Below are 17198 nucleotides of genomic sequence, written 5' to 3'. Positions count from 1 at the left end.
CTCTGCACACAGAAAAGGCCATTATGAATTTGTACAGTCTGAACAAGTATGATGGAGAAACTACAGAATTAATTACCTCCCTTCCTTCCTAAGCACTCCCCATAGTTAATGAGCTTTCCACATCCTCGTTCATTTCTAAAAGGAACATTTAGAAATAATTTACTGATTTAGAATTATAACTGGACATTTATCAACGTGCAGTAGCTGAATTCAATGGCTTCAGCTTTCAAGGCCACTTGTTTTCACACCTCTTTAGGACTTTTCCACATGGTTTATGTGTTTGCAGCAACTCTCCTTTTCAAAAGCCACCTGAAATTCCACCAGTTTATTTTTTCTAGCTAAACTTTAAGTTTGGTTTCTGTGCTATTTTTTCTCAGTTTCTATACAAACCACAGGTTCCCCACCTAAAACCTCCTCCTCTCCTTACTGCTTCCCCCACACCCTTGCATCTCCTCCATTTCCAGCTCTGTCTCTCTAAAGACAGACAACAATTAACATGATCAAATTTGCATGAACCATTATATAGCAGTCTTGTTTTCCTCTATCAGCACATCAGACAGTTGTACCATATAGGTGAGCATTTTCATCCTCAATCTGTCACTGCCACCGTGTTTTACGGAAGCTAAAGACACATTTTGGAAGAAAGGAGGTAGTCATTCACAAGCAGGTTCACACAGGCAGGAGCCAGTTACTCTACCTGCTCCAGTCGTGTGAATGCACTGGGGGGGTGTCACACCCAAACGGCTCCAGTGACAGAGCTGAGACGGGATCCCACCACTGCCAGCTGTCAGAGCCGTCAGGCTGGGTCTTCCTTTGACACGCTGGGATATATTTTCAGAAGCAGCACAACATCATTACTCCCCACGTTTCTTGGGAAAAAATTCAAAAAATCTCATCAAGAAGCAGTTCTGGATAGCAGCCTCACTGGGCTCCATCAGGAGCACATGATGGTTTGGCTTTAGCCCTTCTTGGTGCTTTTTTGTTTCATTTTTTTGGCAATGCCTTACTTGCCATCTGCCTGTTCCTCCTTTCCCATGAAGAACCTGACCTTTACGAATCATCAGGTTAATGACAGCTCATTACTGCACCTGTGAATCAGGTTATAATTAGCCACTTCAGACAGACTTGGACCAGGAAGTTTAGAATTAATTGTTTAGGCTTGCACACCCACTGGGAAACTCAGTCCCAAAATCAGGTCATGTTGAACCAGCCAGTACATCAAGACCACTGACAGAGGGGAGGAATTATGTTTTCCACAGCTTCTGAACCACTCCTCATGCCAGAGATAGCTAAAAGGCTGGAAAACATAGATGGTCCCCAGAACAATGCATGCAGGTTTTGCATGAATTCCTCTGGGCCCATGCTTTTCACCCAGAAAAAAGGGTGTGATTGGTAACGCCAACAACCTGAGGCTAGGTCATGTTTATGCAACTAGAGATTGCACCCATTTAATCAGCACAGGCTGATTAAAACAGGTAAGAGCAACTACAGCCAATGGAGAAGACAAACACAAATGTGCCAATTTTTTTTTTTTTTTAATATATACTAAAGTCAGGGAAACATGACTGTTGGAGCTGTTCACAACTAGTAGACATGTAGCATTCAAAAATGACCAGCACACGGTTGATGCTGCCCCACAGAACAGCATCAAAGGATTATTTTTGTAGCTGCATGTATGACACGAAAGTTAAGAGAGCCTTGATGCCGAAGCCCACCCACCTTAACTAAACATTTTGGGTTTGTGCATCTTTGGCGTTGAACACAGTTGAGAGTTGAGGCGTGTGTGAATCAACAGACCCTCCCCCACAACTGTGTGCAGACTGGACTTGCTGCACACAACACATCCAGTTGCTGCCAGGATGTTCTCAGACACATTAAAAGCAAGTCTCCTATAGACTGACTCCGAGTACTGAGTTCACAAGCAACCCATCACCGTTCTTTTGACAGCTTTTGTGGAAGCCAGTCATGGCTGTTATATCTTTCTTATTGCTCAAAGCAATGTGAATGTGTATGCTCTTCTATCAAAAGCATCTTACAACCTCAGAAATGAAAAAATAAGCATAAAGGAGTTATTTTCACAGCCTAGTTCAAAGACTAATGATTCGACTATACATGGCTGCTTAGCCTGAGGAGCTGTCACAAAACTGAGTTAAAACATTTTCATGTATTTTGCATCTCCTTCCCATTAAAATACACCAAACATTTCAGAAACCTTTGTCCTTGTCACCAGATACTCCCACATTTTACATGGCTAGTGTCCTAAACTGGTAGTTTCAGAAACAAAATAAAAGGTTTCAGAAGAAATATCATCAACCCAAACTTGTGCAACATCTAAATGGTCATGGGCAGAAAAAAAAGAATTAAAAATAAACTCTTGACAGGAGCTACTTTACAAGCAGCAGCCCGTCACCAAATCTAGTAAGTTAAAAATAAAGGCACACACAAAGTTCAGCCAACTGGGTATGTCAGCAATGATGTACGCGTGTCAGCAATCCCAGCATGGCATGGCAGCCGGGCGAGATATTTTGACCTGAGTCTTAGGTTCTTGCTACCTGTGTGGAGTCACAGCCTGACAGGGATCCTTCCAGGAGGGAACGCTTCCAGCCTCCAGAGCAATCTCAAGCTGAGGCATCTTCTCAATGGACAAATTCAGCCATGCTCAAAACATTGCATGTGTGGAAGACAATGTCATTTAACAGGAGGCCAGGAAGCGTTAACCAAGATAAGAGGTACAGAAGGAATAGTGGCTTATGCAGAAGCATTGTCTATTTTCTCCTCTTAAAAATAGCTCACAATGATACTAATAAAAAGGTTTGCATAAGTCACAGCTTGTCAGTAGGTGTTGTTGCAAAACTTCATTTTTTCTGTTAATTTTTTTTTCTTTTCTGTGTAGTAGAGCTAGCTCACAATTTGTAAAATAGGGAAGCAACAGCCCACAATTTACAAGCGTCACTCACACAGACTATTCCAAATTATTTATGCATTGTTCCACCAGCAAAATGTCATAAGCTTCAGCTGTTGTACCAAATGCTGGGCTGTCCCAAGTGCATCTATGGAAAACTCCAGCTGAGGCCACTATGTTTCTGAATACCCAGACATACAGACAATGAACACCATGACAAACAAAACCACTAAATACCCTCTTCCACTAAACTTCCTCCCTGTGAACAATTAAATGAAAAAAGCCCCTGTTCTTCACCCCAAAAAAGATAAATCTAGATTGTTAGCTCAATGTTTTCTCCTTGCTGAACACTTTGCAGCATGTATTTATATAGCTACCTGTACTGATCTACTTCACAAATACTTTTGAATGGTGCAACTATTAAAATAATTTCTTATACCACAGCATGATTTGGTTTTCATTAGCAGTTCACTTCTGTGAGCAAAAAGGAGAGTACATGCAAACATGTTTATATGCCTATCCATTTAAAGATTATATGAAAAATTAGCTAACTGAGAAGCAGGGCAAATTTGTCTTTGTCGACATAAGCAGAAATGACTTTCTGTGGTAACTTTGCTTAATAAAATTAAGTTTCCATCAGGCATAAATTTGGGCTATTATGTATTTGATTGTGTCAGCCAACACTTCGCCTGTAGTCCTAATAAAAGGATTTTAAAATGTCTACAGAAAAGTGCAAAAAGACAAAAAGCAGTGAAAAAGAATTTCACGCAATGGAGCACAAGTTAAGGAAAAACTACAGGCAACCTGATTCTTCTTATTTTGAGTAGCAACTGGGAAAAGTCTTCAAAGCCTTTTTTTGTTGTCATCTTACATATACCTGACTGTCCCCAAAAGGTTGGAATATTAGCAAGACTAGTTAGAAAACAACTTAGATAAAGGGGATAATTGGCTGAATGTAATCCCCAAGTGCAATACCCAAGCTAAAAGGGCTAGTGTAATCCTTAGGATATCTAAATGGGAATACAGCATTGAAGCAGACAGGTCATGCTATCTTAATTTAGCAATGGCACATCTGCCAGGGATTTGCTGTTGTCCACAATCCAACAAGGTACAGATGTTGACATTAACATTGATAAACAAAGACCTTAAAACTTTTTTTTCTGTAAAACACATGTATTCATAAGTTGCAGTGGGCCACATCAGACACTGGGCCACCCTCATTACTCTGAAATAGGGCAGGATGACGGGTACCTTCCTGTAGAGGAAGGCAGCTCCTCATCCTTCTCCGGGACTCCCAGCAATGATGGGATCGCTCTCCCCCTTCTCTGGCATGTGACCTAGAGCCCTGGCATACCTGCTTTCGGGACAAAGCCTAAAGGCCCACGTCAGAGTTAATGGTATAACCTGTACTGTGCTCAAAGACAAGCAGGTGGAATTTGCATCTACAAAAGATGGATCTACAAAGTGGCATTTGAGTAGCCCACTCAACCCGGCAAATACATGTGCATACAGCCAGGCCAGCCAGCATAAAACCAAACACCAGCCAGGTGATAAAAAAGCACTCCCACTTCCCAGCTGTAAGAGCAACTGTAAAACACCACCAAAAAACCCCCCAGATCAGAGCCATCCAGATCACCTTCCCACTGCATGGTCACATGGCTGGCTTGGGAACAAGATTCCTCCACAAAGACCTCACAGAGCCCCTTTCAAACTTGCAACTTGGCAGCTCAGGTCAAGACTGCACATGGACCAACCTTGCATAAAACCAGTAATTTTGGAAAACCATCAGTGTGAAACATCAGACAACAGAACCCCCCTGTACTGGGTACTGAGGATAAGAGGGAAGGCCTAATTTATCTTCTGTATAAGGCCTTGGTGAACCCAGAGGTTGAATACCGCATGAACTCAGCCTTTTCATCTTAAGACACAACAGTTCAAGAATGGCAACTGAAGTGGTGAAAGGGATGGAGTACTCTTCAGTTTGGAGAAGAGTAAGACAGGAAAGGACTGATCAAAGGTGGTAAACAAGCTGAATGCTGAACAGTTATTCACCAAATCTCACAATTCTATAACTGTGGGACACTTCTTGAAACCACTAAGAAATCTGTTAAAAATGAAAGAAAATAAATTGCTTCTTTACAGTCAAAAGTGGACTTCTGTAACGTATTGCTTCCATAGCTTCCAGTGGTAGATAGCTCCAGCACTTTCAAGAGGGGGTTAAATGAATTCGTAGTAACAGATACTGAAATGAAAAGGCAGCAATATACATTCTGATATCCTTAAATACAGTGCTTATGAGGAGTGACTGGGGGAACTGGGATTGTTTAGTCTAGAGAAGAGAAGGCTTAGGGAAGACCGTATCACTCTCTACACCCACCTGAAAGAAGGTTGTAGTGAGGTGGGTGTAGGTCTCTTCTCCCAAGTAACAAGTGACAGGACAAGAGGAAATGACCTCAAGCTGCACCAGAGGAGGTTTAGATTGGATATTAGGAAAATTTTCTTCACTGAAAGGGTTATCAAGCATTGGAACAGGCTACCCAGGGTAGTGGCTGTGTCACCACCCCTGGAGGTATTGAAAAGACGTGTAGATGTGGCACTTGGGTTTAGCAGTGGCCTTGGCAGTGTAAGGTATACAGTTGGACTTGATCTTAATGGTCTTTTCCAACCTAAATGATTCTATGATTCTATTAGCAGTAGAAGGTAAACAGACCACAGAAAACAAGTAGGCTCACATTATTTCCTACAAATGGCTCCTATTTCCATTGCTACAGAATACCAGTGGTCACGGACTGCTGGCCTGACTAGGAAGGCATTTTTACACTGAGGATGAGTACGGAAGGAAGCAGCAGGCTGGGAAGAGTTTGTATGGCACTGGGAAACCTCATATACAAGCAAAAAGATTTGCTTGTTTGTTCTTGCTTGTCACCTCTAAGTAACTGGCAGTGCTTATCACACAAGATTACCAACTCAGCCTGCACTATCTCCTGATGACAGAAGTTGATGCTGAACCAGATCCTACTGCTCAGCCAAATAATCTTAGCTGCTGCTGAGGAAGATAATACAGGCAGCTACATATGCAGGTGGCCTAGACCAACAAGGCCACCAAGCAGCTGCTATGGTCTTAAGATCTAAAGTCCATGCAACTAGGCAGACTAAAGAGAGACAACATCAAATGTGATGCTTTGCATCATGAAGGTGGGTGTCCTCAAGGCTGAAAGGAGTTCGGGATATAGTTCCAAATGTTTCCATTTGTCATTGCAGTTGGCAAGGAGGGCTCAAACTCCAGTCACTCCCAGACACTTAGGGTTGTGTTGTGGTACTGGGATGTCCTTGCTGCTGCTAGAACAGGAGTAACAAGGACTGAGCAGTCTGGAGATGACACTGGTTTTGAAGAGGCAGAGCATATGCAATGGCATGGCAAAGGGTCTGGCATTCAGTAGCACAGAGTGCATGCTGATAGTTCCAGGTAGGTGAGATCCCAGAGGAAGGGCATCAGAGAACATGAAGAATATCCCAACAAGACAAGTGTCAGGACACCTCTGTAGCAAGGGCAGTATGTATGGTCAAGTAATTCAGGTGTACACATGTGTACAAGATGTACTTTTACAGGATAACATAGACAGCTTCTCCCACTGTGAGCTACTAGTTTATTTTAAGAGAGCCTAGGCTGGAAATGGATGCTTTCACCAGAACTCGGAGACAGTCAGAGATCTCAAGTGGCTTTCAGCATCACAGTGAAGATATTTCTCTTACCTTGCTTTAAGTACTTCATTGACTTTTTGTTCTAGTTCTAATCTCCTCTGCCGTTCCTTTTCTAGCTCCTGCCTTAACGTTTCAGCGTTTGTTTCTTCTCTCAGCTTCCTGAGCTCCTCCTCTGTTAATTAAGGGAGGAAAAAAAAAAGATTTAGTTACCCTGAGGTATTTATATAAGAAAATTAAAACTTAATTATGACAGATAAGGTGGGTTTTTTTTTTTTAATCTGTGCTCTACCAAATACATTCACCAGAAAAACCAAGTAATCGAGGGCTAGAAAGTCTTAATAAAAAGCACACAGCTGTATCATGTACATAATGTTTAGTTACAATTGTTAAAGCATGGAGAAAAACAACTTTAAAGTTTTCTTTTCAAGATGCAATGTATCAAACAAGAAGCCCTTGGTACAAGCTACCTTTATCTAAATAAAACGTGACATACCCTTCGTTCCCCAAAAGAAATAATCAGCAGGAAATGCTGCCTATTGCTAAATCCAGTGGTCATAACAAGAAAAAAAAAAAGCATCTGTCTTCTTCCCCCATGTCGATGGGTAGAAAAAACCCCAACCATATACTCATATAAAGTTACATGATGTCATATAACCCTCTACCCATCAACTTCTGGCACTCCTTTATTTTTACATAAGTCAGATGGCCCCATTATGGACCTCGGTATCTTACAGTTTTAAGAAGGAGTTATGAGATGAGGAACTAAGTCCAGATTTTTACCCTCTTCCGAGGTTACGGTGTGCCCTACTAACTTCCATGTAATAATTTATATATAAATATATATTGCACTGGTTTTGGCTGGGATAGAGTTAATTTTCTTCACAGTAGCTGGTATGGTGCTATGCTTTGGATCTGTGACCAAAACAGTGCTGATAACACAGGGGTGTTTTAGTTACTGCTGAGCAGTGCTCACACAGAGCCAAGGCCTTTTCTGCTTCTCACCCCACCCTACCAGCAAGGAGGCTGGGGGTGCACAGGAAGCTGGGAGGGGACCCAGCTGGGACAGCTGACCCCAACTGACCAAAGGGATATTCCATACCATATGACATCATGCTCAGCATACAAAGCTGGGGGAAGAAGGGGGGGATGTTCGGGGTGATGGCGTTTGTCTTCCCAAGTAACCGTTACATGTGATGGAGCCCTGCTTCCCTGGAGATGGCTGAGCACCTGCCTGCCCATGCGGAGTGGTGAATGGATTCCTTTTTTTTGCTTTGCTTGTGTACGTGGCTTTGTCTTTCCCTATTAAACCGTCTTTATCTCAACCCGCAAGTTCTTTCACTTTTACTCTTCTGATTCTCTGCCCTGTCCCGCTGTGGGGGAGTGATTGAGTGGCTGTGTGGTGCTTAGTTGCCTGCCGGATTAAACCACGGCATATATATATACACACACATCACATATTTACTTATACAAACACATATACACACTCTTACAACTTTTTTCATGAGAACTCAGTATCAACTATGCATAAGGCTTTTTTTGTGGCTAATTAGCCTTGCTTTTTTGTCACTGGCAAAAAGGTTCATGACCTTTCTTTATTCCAGATGTACAACACGGTCACTATCACTGATCACTTTTCCCAGATAGGTATACAAGAGACATGACAAAAAGAAAAATGGGAATTATTTTGTTTTTCTTTTTAAACAAGAAAATTAGTCTACATTTTGGTCTCTGGGCTGGTTTTTAATCTCAATCTCACAACAGGTAGTAGAACAGCAGGTGTACTTCAAGCTTAAAGCAAATCAGAACAGAAAATACTTGCTAATTCCACTATCAACACAGATACAGGGGTTCAGACTTTACGTGTTTTACAAGATTTGTAGATTATGTTCCATCCTCCAGCAATCTCTTCTGTTTCTTTTCACATATTGCCTTGTAAATCTTTGATAATCAGAAAATTTTTGTATCTGAGCCTCTCTGAGTGTTTTGAGAAGGTCTGAAGCTCTAAGTGCACGTATCCAGAACAACTGATAAACTCTTCCCCTTCTGCAGGAGGCCCTTGTGCAGTATCTCCAATAATTTTATCCACTGTGCAAGTTAGGTGGTGGTAGCTATCTGTATTCCTGCAGCACTAAGAGATTTAGAGCACAGAATTAGGAGAGACAGGGAAAAAGATACATGAATCAAGAGGACAGTACAATGTGACAGCTTCCACCATGAGGCTACAGGTTGAACTCCAGTAAACTGAAAAAGAGTGCTGTCATCTTGCTACCGATGCGTTGTTAGTGACCCCAGAAACAAGAGCTGGAGCACAGAAACAAGTTATCCTCCAGCAACTAAAACTGAAATTTATTCGCAAGGGCAGGGTAGGGAACTTCCACTGTTGCAGCAGGTATTGCCTCTCCTGTAAATAAATGGAAAGATACGGACATAAGGGCATACCTATACATGGAGCTGTTCCTAATTATGTGTCCACAAGGAATTTTAAATCCAATAAGAAAACTACATTTATAATTAGCTTACCCTACTTTCAAGGGTTCGTCTTGTTCCAGAACAAGAGCATGCACACAGCTGAGGGGATACATCTGTTGCACTTCAAATGCACCAGAGCTTGTGCAATATCATGAAGATATCACAAAAAGTTCCAAAGCTTGATAGGGATGTTATCTTCTCAAGACCATTAAAGGGGAAAAAATTCCTCATTATGTACTTCTTTTTTTTTTAAAGAGGAAGTGACTATGTATTGTGTGTACATAAGAAAACCACAAGTAGTGTAACTTAACCTCAGTGCCCTTGAAAGTCTACGCAGATCTTCCAACTTCCACAATTTCAGTTGTTTTGCCTGCGCTACATCTTGTTTTATTAAAAACAAAAGAGAACTCCCAAGAAACTTGATCACTAGGATGACAAGCAGTGCCAGAGAGAGAATTTCTTTACGGAAAGAGGCAGAGTTAAAGGGTACACAACAAATGAGGCAGAACTCCTGTAAAACAAAAAGAAAAATAAAGCATCCCATCATTAAGGACTGCCACAGCTTCACGTTTCATGGCATTTCCTAACTTTCACGTATATGAATGCAATTCAAATCTGCCCCATGATGACTGCTCTGGCCTCTCCAACTCTTTAAAGCAGTATTTGTTGCTACTTTGGCAGCAGTGTGGTCTGGCATTGTAAAACCTCCATGTTTGGTTAGTTAAATACTCTAAGTTTGCTAAGCAACAGAAACCACAGAGGTGGGGAGGGGAGAAGAAATGTTCTTCCTTGCTCTCTCCCCTGAAATAATCTACAATTTGGCCAGGCTGAACTGAATTTACAAAAGGTATCTCCCTAGCCCCAAGGGCTCCTCCTGCATAACGAGTGAAGTTCTTAGAAAGAACATAGGTCACGGACCCATGAGAAGAACCTGTAACAACATTTCACCATGGTATCTATCTACTGAGTTTTACAGATGACTATCCTTGATGATGAGAATGGAGTGCTCCTTGGATTTCATCTTCAGACAACCAAAATTCAAATATTCTCCCTGCTCCACACACACGCAAAAGGGTGAAACACAAAAGGTCAAGCTTCAGGTCCAAGATTAATCAGCTTCCATAATTTCCCTCCCAGGCATATAAATCTCAACTCTCTATCTCCTGCTGGGCAAGAAACATTAAAATATTACAAGCAGCTCAGTGCATGTCTTAACTGAACATGCAGGTGATGTGAGCAGCCATAAAAGTGGCCTGGTTAAAAGGGGAAAATTACTAACAAAACAAAACGTCGGCTGGAATACTGGTGGAGAAAATGCCAACAAGCCTGGAAACCACAAGCATCCTTGAGAAGTGCAGCTGGCCTCTCTGAAATACACAGCTGGGTACCTAGAAACCAGAGACATCCTGAGAACCATTGGTAACTGCAAAAACAAGGAACTGTAACAGCAAGTTATCATCTGAAAAGGTGAAAAATAACCTGGAAAAAGGAGAAAACATCCTGAGAAAGTAAGCTGCCTTTCGCTGTTCTATCTGCAAGGACAGGAAAATAGTCTGGAAAAACGAAAATTGGACTGAGAGAGCAGAAAACATAAGCATATATTGGCTATTCTGGGTGAAAAATAGAAATTAACAGCATCTGAAGTGGTGGTGCCCTACACCTCCTTATTTCTCTCTGATATAAAAATGACTTAATTTTTATCCAAATGGAGCTTCTCCCCCTGAGAACTTCCCGTGCTGCATATATTTTTCCTTTCCTAAATAGGTTGAACTCTCCACACAAAGTTTCTAAGAGATCTTGGACCCTCACCAGGGAGGGTCTGGTTTGTCCTCACACTTCTGGGATGGTTGGGTTCCCCTCTGGGATCGATTTGTCCTCCCGCTGGGATGAGCCAGCACCTTCTGAGATCTGTCTAAGAAGCTTGATACTGGTATTATTGTGAACATACATCTATATATGCATATAAGTAATCTATCATAAGTGTTTCTGCTGCTATATTATTGATAAGTTTACTTCACTAGTGATAAGTTTGTAGTAACCTGTAATAATAGTATCAACCTACTTGGTTGCTGCCATACTATTAATTGCTGCCAGTAATTTATAACAGTTTTACATATTGTATGCAAATATATTTTTTCATTCATACATATTTGCTTTATCAGTCACAGGTATAGTTGCTAGTGGTAGTTTTTGCAGTATTTGAGGAAATCTGTAATAAAGTAGAGAAATTTAGATTAAAAAACCTCCATGTCCTTGTATATTACAGAACCCTACCAACCCACAGTCACAATCTCTATATACCTGCAGGCTGGGTAACCTTTTAGGTTGTGACAGCAGGTGTGACCCTGAAAAATGCTTTAAAAATCTGTCTAACAAAGTCAACTTGCGTAGAAAAGCAGGACAATATCCAGATAATATTGCATTTTTAAAAATGAGAGAAAAATGTAAGAAAAGGAAACAATAGTGTTTCAGCTACATTAACTTGCATGTTATGGCACTGTAAACCCTCGGAGAGTTGACCCCATAGGAAAGACCAACATCAGCAATGTGTCTCACAACTTACCAAAAAATGTATCCATTTCAGGTTTTCTACAGCATTTTATCCTTCATTACATGTAACACAACTGTCACACTTGCACTTGAATGATTTGATCGTTTAAATTTGAAGACCTAACAATTCAAAACGTTTAGTTGATAACCATGTAATTGTTAAAAGACAAGCTACCCAGCATTTCTTTTCATCATCGTATTTCATCAGCCACTAGAGCAAGTGAAAAATTTCAGTTTGCTCCCCAGAATACGCAAGCTTGTAAGAAATGTTTTGATACAACGCTCTTCAATACCGAAGTATTTAGCCCAGATGAGACTGAACAGTATCTGAATAGCATTTAGAAAAGAAGGATGCTACGTCAGGAAGGGCGTGGCAGCAACTTGGATTTCTAAGTCAATACTGCATGTGCAGTAAAGCGGATGTTTCCCTTAATGCGGGGATTAGAGGTGGATTAGGGAGTCTCCTAGTAGCTGTTTTACATAACAGCATTCCTTTGTAGGCCTACAGGTACACTGCAAAATTCCCCCTGGGGAAAAAAAAAAAAAAAAATAAAATCTTTCAGAGCATAGCTAGAGACTGCAGACCACTGCCTCTAGTTACCAAATCAGTTTTGTGTCAGATCTAAGGAGATAGAGTTAAAAACCTAGAAATGACAAAAACCATACATGCACCCTGTCATATTTACAAGGGGAAACACCAGTACTTAACAAGACAGAAATAACCCTTCTACGTCTATGTTAATTATGGCAAATCTCCCTACAACTGTTTGAACATTACTAGAGTTCAAGTACGTCATTGAATTGGTACTAAACACACTAAATCCCAACCACACACTGTCAAATTGGATCTGGCCAGCAGCAGTGTCAGAGCCAGACGTTGGAAGTTATCTCCAGCACAGACAGCTTCTGCCTTTGTCAGGCTCCCAACTCCTATAAAAAGCTAATATTTTAAGTTTGTCCCAAGTAAACCAACTATATGACATTACTAACAAGAAGTTAGGAGTCTGAAAACATGTCTATTTTCATCATCATCATAGACATTGAAGGGCTTTTTATCTTTATCTTAAACACCAGCAGCAAATGGCAGTGCTCTGAAAGACATGGAACAGCTCCACCACTTGTGACACAGCAAAGACATACGAAGAACATTGTCTGACCAACAAACAGCGATGGAAGAAGGACCCACAACAGAAATGCCTAACCTGTTTTTTTTTTCTCCTGTTTACAGTTATTTTGTAATTAATGTTGTCCTCTGGAGACAAGTTCACAATTCATAGCTATAATTGGGTACAGCTTAATTGTATAATATTTGTTACCTGTTCTTCTTAATCTCTGACTCTCGTTCCCCAAGACTTACATCCTTTCCACCAGTGACTTGAGAATGAAAGAGACTGCCAAAGACTTACCACAAATTTATCCAAAAGATTCAGATTAAACATTTGCCTTTAATCCCAGACATCGCAAGACATTCTACTATTTTGCATGCCAGATGCTTGGGAAAAAAAAGGGCTTGCCTAAGCCATCGCCCTAGCAGCTCCACTTTATTAGCGGTCCTTTCTTCTTTAAGTCACCTCTTAATTTCATGTCCTCTTTCATGCTTGGACTTCTACACTTCACTTGGGAAGCACAAAGCTCACCTGCCTAGGAGGACTACTCTTAGCATTTTAAGAAGGAAGAACCTAAAAACCTCCCTTCTCAAGCCCCAAACTTCAGGTTGACTGTCTAACCCTTCCTTTGCCTTGTGTGGTTAGGTGGTCGCTTCTGAAATGGACACCAGCCTTCTTGTTCTTCATAGCTCTTCCAGCTGGACAATGAGTGGTCTAGAGAGTCATGTCAGCAGCAACAGTGGGAAGAGGGTGGGAGATGCAGCCCAACTGTGGCATTATCTGATCACAGTTTCAGAAATTCTTTCCTACTATAACAATACCAGATACTATTACCAAGATTATTAGGTACAACACCGTAAACTGACTGCATTTTAAGCCAGAGTTCTTCACACTGTTTTTTTCCCAGACACTGTCCTCACATTCTTTGCTGGAAAAGTAGGAATCCACATTATTTTAAGTCCAGCAACCCTTTTACACCAACAGACTAAAGCCAACCTATGTTCCTACTCTGGATTTTTATTTTTCTATTCCCTTTAATTCAGAAAAGCCACGAAGGAACTTGACAAGGCATAATGATGGGTTTTAGCATCACTGATCCTTCTTTTGCCAAGCGCTTCCTCAGAATTTGTTTTGGTAAGTATGTTTTATGTAAACTCTGTATTACACCATTTAGTTTTAGAAAAGAAGTAGATTAAGGAGAGGTCCTGTTAAACTGAAGGCAGAAGCTCTTGGACTTTGTCTAACTCTGAGGTGACAATTCAGGCACAAAGACAAGAACAATGATTTTTTCTATTTTTCGTGCCATAGGTATTTTGTGAAACACCATCAAGGAGGTTAACTGTCATATGAACATTTAGCAGCTACATGAAGTGAAATAAAAGAGTTACTGAGCCCAGCATCCCATTTGGCGATGGTCAGGAAGAGGTACTCTTCCAGCAGCACAGGAAAAGGGACTTGTGGCAGGACCCTCTGAACCACCTCTGAACCAGTGCAGGGACTTCCTCTGCCAGGGATGCTGCACAGTGCTAAGGAGTGGAGCGGCAGCCAGCGTTACAGCATCACAGAGAGTATTATACAAAAACTATTCCCAATACATTGCAATTACAGTTCCCTCTTTCTAAGAGTACAATTTAAGATGTCAGTGGAAACATTCACTACTTAGAGGGAACAAAGCCATCTACAAGCCCTGATTCACCTCCGTAACTTTTAGCAGTTAGTGTCATAGTGAAATTCCCCACAGCAAGAGTGAACTTCTGTCATATTTTTTGTATCATTCAACAACTTAGTTATTCAGTGGTGAGGAGTCCTAGGTAAGCAAAGAAACCCCTTGTGTGGAAAAAGTAAAATCAAGAGTAAGTGCAAAAAAACCCAACACCTCAAATGATCTACTACTATACAGGGACCAAAATGCATTATCCACATGTTCAGCTACACAGCTAATCCTCAATGAACTCTCATTCCTCCTTCCTCAAAAACTTCTCTTCCTATTGTTCCAGAAGACTCATCCTGAACTACTTTATCTTCAGCTGATCTTTGCTCAGCTATCACTGTGTAGAAAAAAATAATGCTAAAAACATATGATGACTTTTTTAACCCAACCAGTCTATGGATGGGGGACAAAAAGCAAGACATCCAATTGCTAATCAGATAAGGGGAAAAAAACCACACGCAAAACCAAGTCATCAAAGGAGGAAATCTGAAGGAAGAACTATTCAGGTTTTTTTGCATTTGAGAACACCCTGCTTTGTCCATTTAATGGTTTAATGGCCTTGTGGCTGGGCCTTTTGCTTGTTTGCATGAGTTTTTCGTACAGAAGAAAGGGGAAAAGAGATTTTTCTAATAGGAATATTGGTGTCATAAAAAGCCAGAAAAGCAGACAGAAACATTAAAGATTATCTACATTTATTGAGTACGTAACCTTTCCTCCTCCCTACCCCGTTCTACGTAGGCATTTTGGTAAAGTGAAGAAATTAAACAGTTAAATATAAAAGCCACATTGTCATTATAACCCTTCTCTAGCTCAGTCTGGTTTACCTGCATACATCAAAACAAAGAAGTGACCTGCCATATTTGGAAACAGTCATGCCAATTTGCCTTAAAAAACCCCTAACACAGGTTTGGCAGTTAAACAATCCCTCTTTTTACTTTTTTTTTTTGTTTCCATCATTCTGTTGTGCCTCTCTGCTCTTTCAAAGGCAGAGCTCCTGCTCCAGTACTTAAAATAAGCATAGCTTTTGAGGACCAATTTTTGAGTCTCTTTGCATACGCCTACATGGCGGGGAACAGCGTGGGCTCTCTACGCGTGGGCTCTCTACGCTGAAGTAAGCCAACTCTGATCCAGAAGCAGTGGAAGGAAGGCTAAATCTGAACCATCACCTTGCTTCTCAGTGCAATTAAGATTGCCACAGGACTATTTTCCTCACCTCAACAGAAGAGTTTCACGTGAAGTGTTCTTCTATTTCATGTGATGAGAGAGACCAATTTACAAAGCACATCATATATGATAAGGTCTTCTTCCTCTGCGCAAAGTGATCTAGTCTCCTATTTCATCATTCCTGTTATGTTCCACTTCAAGTGGGTGTGGTTAGAAAGAATTAAGATGTCATTACTATGGTATGTACAAAATAGTTACGTTAACAACCAATTAGTGACTTGACTTTTACATAGTGTTTTCAGTGGAGCTTTGTTGTGTTATAACAGACACAGGATCATTTCCCCTTCATTACAGAAGGATTTTAAAATAAGCTTCCTGAAAATATGCAAACGATCTTAAAAATCATTAGCTTACTGAGACAGATTCCCTTCTCAAAACATCAAGTGGGAAGTTTTCTATTGCTAGATACACTTTTGCCAGCTTAAAAGTAATGAAAACCACTGCAGCTCTATGAATTTTCCGAGACTTCAGAGACTAAAAATGCCAGAAGAGTTGCAGAATCCATCTAAAATGAAGGGAACTGCAAAAATTTAACAACATTGTGGGAACTGTTTTCACTCCCTGGTTTTGGCAGCAGGCTACAAACATTGAAATAATATCTGGCTTGGGAATAGCAGCAGGCTCTTCTGAGGCTCTTGTGTTACTAAGCCGAGCAGGGAAGGGCAGGTTCCACATGGGGCTCCCAAAATCTCTGGCCCAGTTACACAAAAGCGACAGGCACAGCAGTCCTGACCACTGCCCTGCCTGAGCTTTCACCCTGACTCTGCAATTCATGAAGCCAAGTTGGGCATGCAAAAAAGGCAGAAGCAAGAGCACACCCCACCTACGTAACGCGATGCGTAGGCGGCATCTGCTCGAGCAAGTGGAGAAGCTAAAACAATACATCTCTGTCAGCACAGTGCTGCACTTTGGTTAATCGGCCCCATGAAAAAGCGGCATGATGGTACGTGATCCTCCTGGGTTGGGCCCTCCAGCCTTCTGGCATCTTCATGCCGCCACCATTTATGTGCTTTGTCTAACGATGAGGGAAGATTGCACAAGCCAGGCCCAGAACAAGGAGCAGCCCAGGACTCCAGCCTGCTGCCACACTGAGCTGGAGTCACACCCTTCCCCTTTCCCCTGGTCTCGGGAAGCTTGTGCTCTTCGAAGCCAAGTTGAGAGTGAGCAAGAGCACAACCCATCCTCTGCTGGTCAGAGCAGAGTCCTTGCAGATGAGAAAAGGAGGTCTGAATCCTCCTTCACCTGCACTGAGTCCTCCTAAACCCCAAACAAGTGCTCTAACCTGCTCATGATTGCCTCTTCCAACTATGTTTCCAGGCAAACTGAGCCAGAGCTTTGGAGAAATTTTTTTGTCCAGGAAGGCTAGACATGAACTCAATATATACGGTGCATCATATAAGCATTTCCAGGTATAAGCAAAACGTTTCTTACACCTCTTAATAAACTTCCCCTAGTTTTAGGAGAAGTCTCTCAGTCAGAAGCCAGACCTACAAACACTTCTGAACAAATCCGTTAGTACAAAGCAAGCAAGAGT

At 41.4% G+C, this 17198-nt stretch overlaps 1 protein-coding gene across 1 annotated transcript in view; it reads right to left on the bottom strand.

The window, feature by feature from the left end:
* The window catches only part of GRAMD4 (GRAM domain containing 4), a gene marked incomplete at both ends in the record, with an annotated part of 78257 nt that overhangs the window by 21236 nt on the left and 39823 nt on the right, over positions 1–17198 (bottom strand). The window contains one exon of the mRNA XM_081999610.1: positions 6656–6776. Coding sequence (XP_081855736.1) covers positions 6656–6776 — 121 coding nt within the window. The remainder of the gene's footprint in view (positions 1–6655; positions 6777–17198) is intronic.

Source organism: Phaethon aethereus, assembly GCF_964289735.1.
Source record: "Phaethon aethereus genome assembly, chromosome: 1".
In the NCBI taxonomy this organism is placed as follows: domain Eukaryota; kingdom Metazoa; phylum Chordata; class Aves; order Phaethontiformes; family Phaethontidae; genus Phaethon; species Phaethon aethereus.
This window is presented reverse-complemented; position numbering and strand designations above follow the sequence as displayed.